Source organism: Thunnus albacares, chromosome 5 (genome assembly GCF_914725855.1).
Source record: "Thunnus albacares chromosome 5, fThuAlb1.1, whole genome shotgun sequence".
Lineage (NCBI taxonomy): Eukaryota > Metazoa > Chordata > Actinopteri > Scombriformes > Scombridae > Thunnus > Thunnus albacares.
The window spans coordinates 19,918,503-19,933,613 of NC_058110.1; the positions used below are offsets into that span (position 1 = coordinate 19,918,503).

Consider the following 15,111-nt stretch of genomic DNA (forward strand, 5'->3'; position numbering starts at 1 on the left):
CAACCAGAGTCTAATACTGAGCCCTGTTCTGTCCTCCTCACTCCACACTGGCATACACACAAACATATACACACACACACACTGGGTTACACCACTAATCCTTTGAACATACTGTACAGTATGTTAGTGCCTGCACATCATCATGTGCTGATGTTTCTTTTCTGCTACACGAGGGTGCGTGTGCGTGCGCATGTGTATTTGTCACTGTGTGTATGAGACAGAATAAAACACAGCGAGAGAGACCCCCTCCCCTCCAACCCAACCTGGCAAGGAGCAATTTAGCAAGAATGTAGCAGAGAGGCCTAACAGGAAATCCCTGCTGTCTCACCTGCACTGGCCCTCTAAGCTGTGATAGTAGTGTAAAGACGCCCTGCTAATACCCTCTTAAAGAACTCACCGCTGCCAGACACAAAAAAACAAGGAGACAGAGATGAAGAGAGGTGGAGAGAGGGATGGAAGGACGGAGAGGAGTACAGTTGAGGAGTAGAGATAAAGGAAAGAATGAAACAAAGTGGATAGAGATGATGGGAATTCCCTTGAGCATTCGGCTCGAGCATATTAACACCACTGACACCCTGCTCCTCTGCTGGCTAAAACTACTACTCCATCAGTATGTCTGTTACAGGAAATACTGTATGGCTTTATCAGCTGGCACACACGCTGAGATAACAGCTCACAAGTCAAGGTGATTAACCTCTCTCTTCTCCTTCAATTTCCTCTCCAATTTTCTTTTTCCCTCTAGTCCCCTTCTTCTCAATGTCTTCTTCCAACAACACCTCTCTCTCACACCGCCACAACTACTGCTCTCTCAACACTCCATCCCTCCAGCCATGCTCCAAACTCTCCGGGAGTTTTCCTATTGCCGTTTAAAGGTGCAGGTCTTGCGGCGAGACAAAGTGATGTGTCAGTGTGAGAAATCCCTCAAGTCCTCAGTCCAGATTGTCTTTGGGACAGGCCCACATTTTCCGACAGGGAATTTGTAGATTTGTGCGTTTCAGTGCGGATTTGTATTTGTGTCTATGCGAGAGAGGTCAAACACAAAGTAGAACTCCTACAGTCTCCAAGACAACCGAAAGACTCATTATGCCTACACAACTGGACTCCAGGGAAGATATTTTGTTTTGCAATTACAATGTTGTTATTGTTTAGTTAAGTTTTTTTTTATTCAATGTATGAGAGAAGAAGGAGAGAGGTAAGGAAGGGAGGTAAAAGTTCCCACTGCTGTCCAGTCTGGTCCAGTTCAAATCCGAAAGGAACACTGAAGATTGCACTGAGGCGTTCCTCTGAATAGATGAATTAAAAACACATCTATATCACCCCGTCTTCCCCCAAAACCCAACTTAGGCTTTCCAGCTCCTCACTCAGCACCATATCATTTTAAAAAATGACCTTGATATGTTTTCAAGATTCTGTGGTTGCAAAACTATTAATTCTTGGCAATATGTGGTTATTTCTTTAAACGAATACAGTCACAAACTCATAACCGCTCTAAAGCGTGCATGCACACGTGTGTTTATTCAACAGTTTCTTACATGCACACATGCATGTACCTGAAATTAAAACATGGAAGCATGCACACACATGCATAAACACACTCATTCTCCTTGACTTCCTCTCTCATTCTTGCAATGACAGCCAAATGTGGATTCTGGACACTGGTTAGCAAAGTAAAACAGAGGCTTAAAGAAAACAACTTCTCTGTTTGTCCTCACCTCCCTTTTGCCTGCCTCACATTTCATCATAAAAGTTTTTCTGGCAGGCGAATCTGCAAAGGTATCGGGCCCAACGTCGGCTCTGGGCCGCAATAAACAACATGGGGACTATATGAGTAGACCACAGTCAAAACGGCAGAACCAGAGACGATGGGGAGACCACAGCAAAGGCCTGGGGATGAACCAACACTTGCATACTCACACAGTAACAGTTGCACTCTCACTCACCCGCTTGGAAGGCCAATACTGCCAGTAGACAAGTAGGTTGAGAACATTGCTAATATGATCACAAATCTCCCAATCAAACTCTAACCTTCATACATGCAAACCATGAGCTTCACTCATTTTTTGTGTTGCTGTTCAAAGAAGTTTAAATGGGAGTTCAGATGACAACGCAGCTATAAAGTTCTTAAATCCCAACAGTGGGTCTGGTGGAGTGTATCTGATGTCTGTACTTAGGTCTGCTGGTGATGCTGCGGAACACTACACACAGCTGTGTGTGCTATTCAGCCAGCCTGTATAAATACAGTAGAGGGCAGCCATTAGACTTAATTTATTTAAAGGTCTGTGCTGTGAAATTAATCATCTAAATTTATGACATAATATTCGACTAATTCATGTTTGTCTAGCGATTAATGTGGCCAAGTCTGGATTATATCACAAAAAGAAGGTAGGCTATTTCATTTCAAGATGACGTGAGACCACCAGAGAGTTTCCCGTACCAGCTATAATAATTGAAATATCTCTTTTCATTGAAAAATGTGCATCAACGAAAAAACGACACACACTTCACATAATGAAGAAGGAAGAGAATGAATGTGGACTGCTGAGTTCAAACAGCCAATTGTTGTTAGTTTTGCTTTCGCTCTGGCTAATGTCTGAATTATCAAAGATTGCTAAAAGGTGAATGAATAATTGGCCAATCCCGTTCATAAAAATCATATGTATACAGTATATAAACTGTACTGCCTCCCACAGATGGTGTATAAGCACCTGACTGTGGGTAACTTTTCCTCACACAGATGTGAGAAGGAGTGGCGTTAAATGATCCATAGTTTCCTGATGAGGCAATAGAAACTTCCAATAGATGTCAGGAGATTACTGTTGAAGGTTGTGCGGTTAGACAGCCTGAAGACCAAAGTGGGATTTTTTCATATGAGCGCATTCATGCACGTTGGCGTGTATGTGCATGTGCACAGGTGCAGGTGGAAGTTACAATGTCTAATGTAAGACTGAAGAACTTTGCAGAGCAACTGTGAGCACAGCAAGAGCTTCCTCACAAGCTTGCACTGGTTCTGGATTCTCTCACTTCACACACACATATTGTATCTACAAGCACATACACGGAGAAGATTTCCTCTCCACCTGAGCTGGACACGCCAGACATGACGACACCGGGGCTGATCTGTACGGAAATGAAGGACATTCCCTGTCCTGGGGCTTAGGCAGGGTGTCATTTGAGGTGTGTCATCAAAGCTGGGGATAAGGCAGTAGTCAGAGCTCTGATCAGGAATTGTATAATAGACGGATAACCTCAGGGCTGGTTCGGGATAATAAGCGGATGTAAACTGCCTCACAGCAGGGGCTGGAGGGTGGAGTGAGAGGCACAGTCTCATTGTACACTCCAACATCTGTTGATAAAACCATGGCAACACAGCTGTCTGGCCACAGGCTATAGAGGGAACATGGGAAAACGCAGATGTAGAAAAAAATAGACAAGGACGAATACACGCACACACAGAACTCCCAGGATTCACTGACAAAAGGATCTTTGTCAACAGAATGAATGAATGTTTTCTGCCAAAGCATGAAAGTCAATCATGCCATGCTTTTGGTATTGTACCAGTGCATGGATATATGACACAGAATATGTAGGGGACTCACCCCGAGTACCTTCATGTTAACCCTCACTGCACACAGCTGTCTCAATCCCTCTTTCACCCTCCATCCATCATTACTTCCTCCACCACTGATGGACACACACACACACAGACAGACACACACACACACAGACACACACAAGATACACACATGCACATATAAAGGAAGAGACGCTGCAGGCGTTCCCCCTCATTAACACTTGCTCCTTCTTTGATTATTTTTCCTGATCATTTCCAGCACTGCATGCCAGTTGCTACATCCTGTTTCCAGGGAATCTATTTCCTCTCAAACCACACTGAACAGTCACTCTGGCGAACACGTGGAGAACGATGCAGGTCTGCAGTCTACAGTACAGTAGGTGCACTGAAATCCGCTTGATTTCTGCTTGGTTAACAAGTGAAAAAGTCTCTTTAGTTTAGTTGTGTCTGTCATTCTGCTGGTTAGTCTAACACACCCAGTATCTTTAAGTACAGATTTTAGCTCAAGAGAGATAGGTTGGATGAACAGTATCAATATGTTTGAAATAGCCAGCACAAAACAACACAAACTTTACTTCCTTCCTCACCAACACATTTCCAATTTAGTCTCAGCACGTACAAATAACATAAATAAGGCTAAGGTGCAACAAAGAATTCAGTCATATTTAGTTCTGCTCTAAAAGTCAGCAGGGAAGAGAGGATTCAAGCATATAAAGATACAGTTTAATAGGCCAGATAAAATGGTGTAGACCAAAACATTTATAAGTAAGGTATATTGCAGTTCCCTTTGCATTCTATGACATTGTAGCCAACAGGTATGTGTGTCTTTCACATTCCACTCTTTCTACACGACTTTCTATACTCAGTGCAAGATTAGAATTTAAACTGGACAGCAGGCATATAGGAACATAATATTTTAATTTTCTTCCTTTGTTGAATCATTCTGTAATAAAGTTATGCAAAATTAAGCGCGAGCTTATCGCACAGACAAAACATTTAGAATTTAGATTTTCTGATGAAACCTGAGCATAAAATAAAGCTAAATAACATTATTCTGCTAACTAAACCCAGACTAGCTTCCTGCTGTCTTCTGCTTGCTGTGTATCCTGTAAAACCTTGATTGGTGCCCCTATTTTGGGAGGATTTTGAATTTTTTTTTCTGAAATACAATACACCTGTTCACTTTGTTTGATTTTAATGTGGCATGGAAAAAATAATGTCACAATGAAAAACAATTCAATCATTTATTAAAGACAGAAAGCTAAATAACTGCCCTCTTAACATACATATTTCATTTATTATGACAGATTAAATGCATGTTTGATTTGTTTTTATTTAGGCATTTTAAATTATCATACCCTTTGTATGGAAGATGATATACTGTTTAATGATAATGATATACTTTATCAAATGATTCTGAATAGCTGTGTCATAAAGTGTGCCTGTAAGTAACAAGGCAATTCTCTTTTAATTCTTTATTCTATTAAGAATAAATTTAATTTGAAATTAAACTATGACTATGAGAATAAATTAATAAATAAAATTCAACTGATTTAATTTGAGAGTGTTGCATGTACATCCACTGAACGGTGTAGATTTGCTGTGTTTTATGTATACCCCCAAGCTGTTCACGATGTGGATATTAACACCCCCAAACACCCTTTAAAATAGAAAATCAGAACTCCCTCAAAGTCATTGTTTATTTAAAATCAATTGCGCTGAATAGAATTGGAGCCAAAAAAAAGAAAGAAAGAAAAACAGGCAGAGGAGGAGAGGAGAGGAGAGGAGACTATACAGAAAGGTTTCCCATTAACAAATATTGAACTTTCTGTAAGTGGAAGTGTAAACTCTTCTCCGACTGTATTCTTGTGGTACTGCATATTTGTGTAAGTGTTTCTTTGTATATCTGTGTGTGTCAGTGTGTGTGTGTGTGTGTGTGTAAATGTGTCCATATGTGGGTATTAAATTAGAGGCTAAGTGGTCTGAGCAAAGCGGGGTGACCCTGAGTAGAGGGAAACAAAAAGAAAGCAGCGTATTGTCTCTGGCTGTCTTACCACTAACTGACAGGAGACCAAGTAAAACCCTCATTACTGTGTGTGTGTGTGTTCATTTTAATATATTTATATTTATTGAATTGTGGTGATATCTGTATATATAGAGCCCCAGAGGTAGCACTTCTGTTATGTCCAGTAAAAACATGAACCTTCACTTTACATTCAGACAAACTAATGTGGCAGCTACAATTGTTAGATTTCATCTATGAAACCAACATTTATCTTTCAAAAGAAAAATTATATCACACGACAAAATGCTACAGAGACATTAGAGTGAGCAGTAAATCACCAAAGAGCTGCACAGATCAGTTCATTGGATCATTTTCTTCCCAACGCAGGACTCAGGCTGCTACTGCAAGATGACTGGCTGGTCTCTCCCGGCCAGCAGCTCCTCACATCTCCGAAAACGTTGCAGGAGATTTACAAACAGGCGTTATTTGGATAAACTGACCACATATTGGGAATGTGCATGGTTACTGTCTCGCCTGAAAAAATATGAAATCTTAATAAAGATACATATTAACAGTACTAGAGCGAAAATTGCAACAGTGCTGCTCAAAATCTCGGCCATGATGCCATCGCCCTCAGACATTTTCGTCGGACCACAAGGCATACTGGGTATTGTAGACCCAGCAAGGGCCTTGCTCTCTACGCCAAAACAGTGACAGAAAGTTGAAACTGAAAACCAGTGACGCTGAAAAAAAAAACAACTGACAGTGTAAAAAAAAAAAAAAAAACTGCTACTGAAAAAAGACAGACATGAAGAAAAAATGTAAGATTATAAGATTGTAATTTTTTTAGTGCCTGTGTTTTATTTTTCAGTGAAACTATTTCAGTGCCAATACAACTTTTTCCACTACAAGTGCCAATGTTTCCTTTTTCAGTTCAGCTTTTGTTTTCAATAGCAAACTTTATTTTCAATGCCAAAATTTAACTGTCGCTGTTCTGGCCCCATAATGAACTTCCTAAAGACCTTCATGTGGGATAAATCATCACGCCAATAAAATTTACCTTAGATGTCCTAAAACTTAACGCATCATTTGAGCTGAAGCATGCGTTATGTGTATTTGAATGGCAACACTAATGTGTGTATTGTAATGTGAATATGCATACTGTCACACTTGTGTTTGTCTCTTCCTTCAGTCGTGCACATATTTACCTCATTCCCTGTGTAAACCATTAAAAGTCTCATCCCCATTCTGACCCCTATAACTCCACTTTATGGCTTTTCCACATGGCCTCTGAAGAACTCGCGGGGGCTTTATTTTGGATCGTACCATGTTTGTTCTGAGGGGCCCCAATGCTTTGCTGCTCACAATGCATCCCAAACCGCACCACCCCAGGAACCCGGGAGCCTGCTGTTGGGCCTGAGAATAGTGACCGTGGTCAGTCAAGTTCGAATGAGGTCATATTATATCTGGTCTGCAATGGTTGGGACCAGGTCCCGTTGGATGGACCCATCACTGAAGGTCCAGGGTTTAAATGTGAAGTTGACTTTAGAGGTCAGATTAAAACAGAACCTATTTTCTACTTGCTTATGCCAACCACCTCATTGTCGTCTTTGGAGAGTTCATCGGGTTGTCACCTATAATTAATATGTCATACACCCTTCATTGCAGTGGTTTTCAATAGATGGGGGATGAGAATGGACAGAGGAGATGAAAATTGGGGGAGGGAAGACAGATGGAGGTAGATATTATGGGGGAAGAGAAAATCTGGACAGAGGAAGCAAAAGAGAATGAGGCAGAAAGAAAGACAGACAGAGAGAACACAGCGGGGGGAGAGTCCAGGGTGGAGTGTAACCAGGTTGAGACCACATCTTTTCTCCGCCTCACTACCTATATGGACCATCAATCAGCAAAGAAGACAAGGAAAGATCAACAAAAATAGTCCAGCAGGGACCACAGTACACCGTACCATCGAATTGCTCACTGACAAAAGCCCAAAGCCTTCCACAGCCATCAAGTAACTCTATTCTCTCACTTCTCACTTCCTCCTGTCGCTCCATCTATCCTTCTTTCCCTCTCCCACTCCAATTTCTTTTTTATTTTCCTCTTGTTTTCCCTATTCGTCACCGTTGCTAGGGTTGATGTTAGCAAGTCATTTTTGAGTCATTTATATCTTCTTCGAGTCATTACACCTCAACCTCAGAATCAAAACTCAACGGAGGCCCTCTGGCAGACACACTGCAAACGCTGGCGATGAAAGAGAATAAAAGATATTTGAGGTCACATCCGAGCAAGTTGAATTAAAATACCACAGTGTGTTCTCCGTAAACACAGACATGTTGCCGCATGCAAAACGTGCACCGAAGGCGTGCTGCTACTTACGCTTCAGCTGGCACTCGGTGGGGAACGAAATATCAAATGTTACAGCGTTATTTATGTGCCTGATGCAGACTTTGACTTAAGCACCCTGAGCCTGGATTTCCCCTGTGTGGGTAAGTGGCCACCTGCAAAATGCTTGCCTCAAGTGAAGAATATGTAAATCAAAGCATGTCGACCTTCGCAAAATGAAAATCTTAATATCTGCCAAAGACATCAAATACAACATGATTTGTGGCATCAAAAATTGAAGGTAATAACTTAGAATTACCACTAAAGAAGACAGCAAAGGCAGGTCACACCGAACACTCAAGTATTTCTAAATGAATCTCTGAAGTACCTTTTAACCTATGAGCCACACCACAAAGGCCTATTTTTTGCTCTAAGTGGGGAGCAGGATCCCACACAGATAGCAGGAGAGGTGTTGGGGCGTATCACACAGTATCATCAAACAAAGCTCAAGCTGACTGACCTAACAGCACCAAATCCAGTCCATAGATACAAATGCTTTATTCTAGAAAATTTATTATCCACAGTAATCTCATTGTAATGAGGAATTGTAGGGGCAGGTGGCAATATTCCTCTTATCTTACTCTGTGTAAAATCCTATAGGTTGGTTCAAAGGCCAATATTTGGCATTAACCATGTGTAGCAGTAGAAAGCATATCGAAATTTCTCTAATGAATAAATAAGGCCTCTGTGTCTTGTACATGCACACACTACAACAATGTAATGCATACATCTGTATTATCGTCATTTAGTTACTTTTATGCAATGACTTGTGATTGACTTGAGGGTAATTTACCCTACAACACAGCCCCACAATATCACCTCCCATAAAGACCAGTGTTCATATTAGATAATTTTACTATATAGCATATATAATTCGCACAGACTTTGACCATTCAGAATGAGTTAAACAAGTGAAAGACACAAGTCATGTTGAAACACAGACAGTATGGACAGCTGGGAAGAAACCTAGTCTGTGTTACAGTTATGGAGAGAATTACTGGCTTTTGGGGGAGGCTGCTAGAAAGTAAAAACACTAAACTCTTTCAGGTAATATGCAGCTATTTGCTTAACTTGTATAACTCTGGAGTATATGTATCACCAAGGATTTTCCAGGTAATGCAGAATACTAAATGAATGTGGTTTGCCTTATCTTTAGCTCATGGAAAAATACCATACTGTATGAAAAACAAAATTACAGACAGGCTATTTTTGTGGTCATAGTCAGAATTTCCAAGGTCACAGGAAAATATAAAGGCCTGGATAGGTATCAGAGGGTGTACAAGCTTTGCAGTGAGAACTGCCTGGGGGTATCATATTTTGGTTGAATGTAAGATTGTAAGGACAATATATTTATAGTCAGATAAGCCAAAATTAGCTGCCTTCTTGAGGAATGTTCTACTGTTTTTAAGTAGTTCATGTTGCGCTTCATTCCTGCCGAGCGCCATTGTTTTATCATGATTGTATTGTTTGTTTGTTTTTTTGTTCACTCCATACCATGCAACCATTGTCTTGAGTCAATAAAATCTGAATTTGAAGGAATGTTACTTTGATCTGAAATCTCAAATCAGATCAGTGTACACTCTGGACCTCAGCGTGACATAGAAACCAAGTGTGACCAAGAACAGTTGATTCAAACAAACAGGATGGTTTCATAAAAGCCATTTGCGTGCAAGCACTGTTTACATGAAGACTGCAAATGGTAACAGTGTCCCACTGTGAAATGATTGTCACTCGCAAACTGTCCTGCAGGGCTCTGGCGTGCTCATGCATGGGTTGCAGGTATGAAACTTGTTTTGATTAGTGAAATGAGTCAGAATTAATGCAAGAGGAAATTATCTCAACTTACAAATTGCAGCTTAAATGTCGCAAATTTGGGGAAACTGACATCATGCCTACAAGTTTTAACAGAGTCTGATTTGGCTTCTTTCAGTACAAGTTTCATTTTCGAAATTAGGTTCTCAAAGAAAACGAAAAAGCCTCTGCAAACCCCTTTCTACTGGAGTAGTGGCTTGTTCCTGTCTCTTGCTGGTTAAATATGCAGGAAGGTCTCTGATAGGTTACCTGATCTGCTGGAGTATAGTTACAGCCCTGCATTGTCCTGACTGGGGCAGCAAAGACACATACACCTACTGTATTAAAGGGTTAAGTTTCCACAGACGTGGACAGCAGAGTCACAATGCTGACACACAAGCGCACACTCATTATTTTCCACATTTTCTGTTATCTGGAGACGGATTCAATCACGCCCATTTGGAAGCTGTCCTTAACTTTGAGTGACAAATAAATACACTTCCATTTTCTCATTCCCTTGTTCACAGTGCCTGCTCTGTTCAGTGGCCGGTCCCTTCTCAGTCTCATCCTGATGTGAATTGCTTTTAGAGACAAGTGTCTGTGAGATGATGCTGCTGGTCTGGAAGGCATGTGGGAGTGGATTACTGATCCTTTGTGCCTTTGTGTACCAATCACTGTCATTCACGATAAGACCCACCTGGCACACACACACACACACACATACATATACAGTACATGGGAATGGGTATGATAGGCCAATAGTCATGAGTGAGACAAAACGGAAATGTGGGGCTCTTGAGGAATTTTAAATGAGGTGTGGGAAATCTGAAACAAACTGCTGAAGGGAGATGAAGTAATAATATGAGTGGAAGGAATGAGGTGAGAAGGGAGATCCTGTGAGAATGACAGAGCTCTCTAGCCAAATGATTGACAGACGGTAGAGGAATGAAGGGCTAAGGCTGGCCTCATATGCCCTAAATAGCTTTACTCATCTTCTGGTTTGCCCACTTAGACAAGGAAACCCTAGCCTTCCTCAAGCAAGGGGAAAGGCCACTTCAATAGCAGGAAAAAGCTTCTCATGACTGGAGATGAGAGTCGAGCAATCACCATTGACAGTGTATGTGTTTTTTTTTGTGTGTGTGTGTGTGTGTATATGAGTGTGTGTGTTTGCGGTGATCAGGACGGTCGGATCTGATTACAGCCCGTCTGTTTATGACAAGTGAGAAGAAGGCAAGCTCCGGAGCACAGAAATGTCCCACATGTCAGGGGCAGTATAATCAATTATGTATCGTTGCCTTGTCATGCACCCACACGTTCATGCATACACACACATATTGACAGAAACACATACACACACACACCGGTCCACTCATGGGCATTTCAACTTTGGGACAAACATTTACTGGAATGGTTCAAACTACTACAATTATAGTCTTCACCAGTAAAAATAACATGTTTTAATGGCATAATGGTCATTTGCGTAGTACACTGCATAACCCACTTTATATTTAACCCTTTGAAACTTAAAATGACATCCTGACCTGGACAGTATTCAGAATTGTATTCAAAAAGGGGGAATGTTAACTTCAATGGTGATTTACACTGAAGAGGTGATCATGTTGATTTAAGTTGTGTGCATATTAAAGTATATTATCTAAAAATGAGTTAAATTAAAATAGTTTTCTTAATATATTATGAAAAAAGTTTGCATCTTAAAACCGATATTGGCAATATGACTGCCAGTAGGGGTGTTTTATGGGTGTCATGATAATACTAGTACAAATATTATTGTGATAAAAGAGTTGTCATATCACAATATTTATGGTATTGTTATGTGTTAACATATGACTAGTACAGCAGAAACATAGCCAAAACATGGCTGAACATTGCTGCTGGCTCTGTTATGAAAGAGTCAGCTCTGAAAAATGAAAGAACATTGATAATTAACCACTTGGAGATAAGGATCACAAGCGCTACATCACAGGACACACTCCGTCATCTAATAACTGCAATAACCGCAAGGATCTGATCGATCATGATATTATATGACATTATTCCTCATTAATATAAAATTACTGGGGGTGAAATGTCTCCTTGTCTCCCCATAAAATTATACCTATGGTGAAAAGGACACACATGCGCACATACAAATTTCTTTATGTGCCATTTCAGTAGGACACACAAACAAAAACATGTACTCACACAAAACCACCCACTGAAAACCAATTCCTTTAAGTATGATGTATTCAGCTTACTGCAAGGGCCAAAATTCCTTGCACATGTAAGGACAATTAGGCCTAATTTTGGCCCAAATTGCTTCCTGTAATGATGAGTGGACATAGTTAGCAGGCTGCTCTCAACTGCCGAACACAAAGAGATCTAAAGTATCAGTTCCAAGTCTAGAGAGTGATGGAGAAAAATGCTAAATGCTCCCCGCCTCGCCCCGCCACCCCACACGCACATATACACCTCCATCTCTCCACATACAACCCGCCTCCATCCCTAACAGCAGTGATAAAATCATTAGAGCCATAGAGTTTATAAACTTCAAAGATGAAGAAGGAAAAGCTGCCAGCTTTCTACAGCCTTCTGACTAAATGACCCGCCCACACAAGCCCACTAGTGGACTAAAGGAGCCACACGCATAGACATTTTTTTTTTCCACCCACCTCAATGTGCATTAGAAAAACAGAAAGAGAAGAAACCAAGGCTGAATAAGACAGGATTGTTTATGTATAGTTAGGATGACCATACATTTTTTCAGACTGACATCAATGTAAATGCACCAATATTGGCTATTTGTCCCTGGACTACAAAAACTCATTGATTTTGATGAATTAGCCATTAAAAACAACAAGCAAACAATAAGCGCCAATGAGGGAAATATAAAAGCAGGGAAGAGTAGAAGTAAGAGGAGCATAACAGGAAACACACACTACAATGCAATCATTTATTAATTCTTGTGATTCCACAGAAAACAGCCTTCACATATTATGGCCCTCACCGCTGTTATTATTGTAGCGATCAACAGACATATTCACTTTCACATTCGTGTGAGGCTGTGTGTATCTTTTACAAGTGTTTTCCAGGAAGCTGGAGTGGTTCAGTGCATCCTGGTGAAAGTTTGCGTATGTGTGGGAGTATTTGTGAGTGTTTGTACATCTGTTGATTTTGTGTGTGTGTGTCTGTGTGTGCGTACTGACCTCTGTCTGCAGTGTATTGGCGCGTTGCTCCTTGGCGTTGAGCGACTCCTTTAGCACCTCGATATGTTGCTTGCAGTCTGAGTTCTGATTGGTCAGTGTTTCTAGTTTGGTCTGCAGGGCCTGCATCTCTGACTCCTTCCTGTTCAGCTCCTGCTTCAGCTGCTCTATCTGGCAATCACACACACACACACACACACACACACACACACACACACATACATATTTGTTATGAAAACCTTTTAGTCATCATTGACTGGACTGATATACTTGCAGATAACAAAAACTTTCAGGAGAGAAATTTGTTTTTCTCTCACGCAAACACACATGCATATACACACAGGAATATTGTTGATTGTACTTGCGCATGCTGTACACAGACTTTAGATGTAAAAGCAAATACCAAGTAATATGTGAACTATTAATACACTGATTTAAAATGGGAGGAGGGCACATACCTCATTTTGAGTTAGGTGACCAGATTCAGTGCATCTTATTGAATCTGACCAATTTTTCTCTCTTTCTCATTCATTAAAAGAACTTTCAGAACAAGTGTTTTGAAAGCACACATTCCTTTGAATGCAGTGAGATGCTTAGACACACTCTCTAATATAGGAATGGGTAATATGGATAAAATACTATGTGATTTTACTATGTGATTTTAAAAACTATCACAGCATTAAAAATTACATGCTGTAGTAAAAAGTCAAACATTGAATTGTTTTTCATTTTTTACTTTAATGAACCCTATCATTTTTGGAAAAAGGAAAGTCGGACATATTTAAGATTTCATGCTGTGACACAATTTGGCAAAATTTAACTTGCTATAATTCATTTAGACATGACATTGTAAACTATAATATATCAGTATGTTAATTGTGTCATGATACATTTACTTGGAGGGACGGTACATGACAATATTATCACCCAGCCCTACATTATCAGCTCTCACTCAGGGGACTCCAGGGTCTACTGTCCACTCTATGGACACACCAAGCAAAATAGCCCAAGGGTGAAACTATACACAGACAAACAGAGTTATGAGAGGCAACATTACACTCACATAGCTGACAGATTACAGATTGTTTTAAGGAAGGCAATATAGAGCATGTCAGAAAAACCACAAAGGAAATCAAATGCACTAACAGAGGGAGGTTTCTATGCTGAGGCTAGCTACTGGTGCCAAAAATGCACAAAGCTGATTCGAAGAGAGATTTCTCTAATTGTGTGAGCGGGGTTGACCTCATAACAGGGGAATTCTGACTGGACCTGAGCTTGGCCAATCAATCTCTGGTCACAGAGCGAAGAAGAGAACAAGAGAGCAGGGAGAAGAGGGACAGAGAAATAAGAGACAGGGGGCCAAAAGGTGAGGAGGAATCAAAAAGTTACTCAGGGTGACAGAGTTGAAAGGATGGAAAGACATGGAGAAAGAGAAGTTGGGAAATGGGGAAGGGAGAGGACTAAAAATAATGTGATAAACAGAAAGGTCATTGTTAATAAAAAAAAGGGAACAAGGAATTCAAATTCAGACTAATGAAAGGGGTACTTCTGCTTGTTCTGTGATCCAAGGCTGTTGGGTGGGGAGTAGGAAGGTGGGAGCTGGTCTGATGGAAGACACACATGGTGACAAGGCCTGCTCCTACAGAGACACAAAGACAAGAAGACAGCAAGCCACTAAACTGTGGACCACAGCCAGCTGGGAAACTGTCAAGGTTTCCCCAGCTGGCTGTGTATTCAATCACACTCCACCACAAGCTGAGGCTTCTCAATGTTATGCTTGGTAAAGTTTTGCAAGACATGATTATCTAAAAAAAAAAACTTCACCTGCTCTAATGCCCACTTATCATACTTGAACAAATTTTCATGTTCTCAGAAGCTACTTTCTAGTGTTCGAGTAGATCAAAGCCCAGAGCGGAAACCAGAGAGGACATGGATGCTGTCCTCTCTGGTTTCTCTGATCACTGTCTCAGCTCAACACCAGTCACCACCACTGCTGAAAGACCAGGACCCTAAACACTTCAAAGATATAGAATGAAACTGTGTGCCTGTGCATATCCATGTGCGTGGTGTCTTTCTGTGTTTCTGTGTGACTGTATGCAGAAAGATGAGACATGGGAGAGCGAGCCAGGACTGTCACTGTGATGTATATCATCCCAGGT

General features: G+C 40.8%; 1 protein-coding gene across 11 annotated transcripts in view; it reads right to left on the minus strand.

Annotated features, from left to right (window-relative positions):
• The window catches only part of LOC122982584 (ERC protein 2-like), a 156,735-nt gene that overhangs the window by 122,422 nt on the left and 19,202 nt on the right, over window positions 1-15,111 (minus strand). For 9 of the 11 annotated variants that reach the window (XR_006403498.1, XM_044351980.1, XM_044351983.1 and 6 more), the window contains 2 exons: window positions 14,499-14,591; window positions 12,956-13,123 (listed from right to left, as the gene is read on the minus strand). Coding sequence is in view for 10 of the 11 variants with exons in the window: in XM_044351980.1 (XP_044207915.1) it covers window positions 12,956-13,123; window positions 14,499-14,591 (261 nt within the window). In the remaining variant the exon portion in view is untranslated. The remainder of the gene's footprint in view (window positions 1-12,955; window positions 13,124-14,498; window positions 14,592-15,111) is intronic. The other 2 variants (XM_044351985.1, XM_044351982.1) reach the window with 1 other exon arrangement.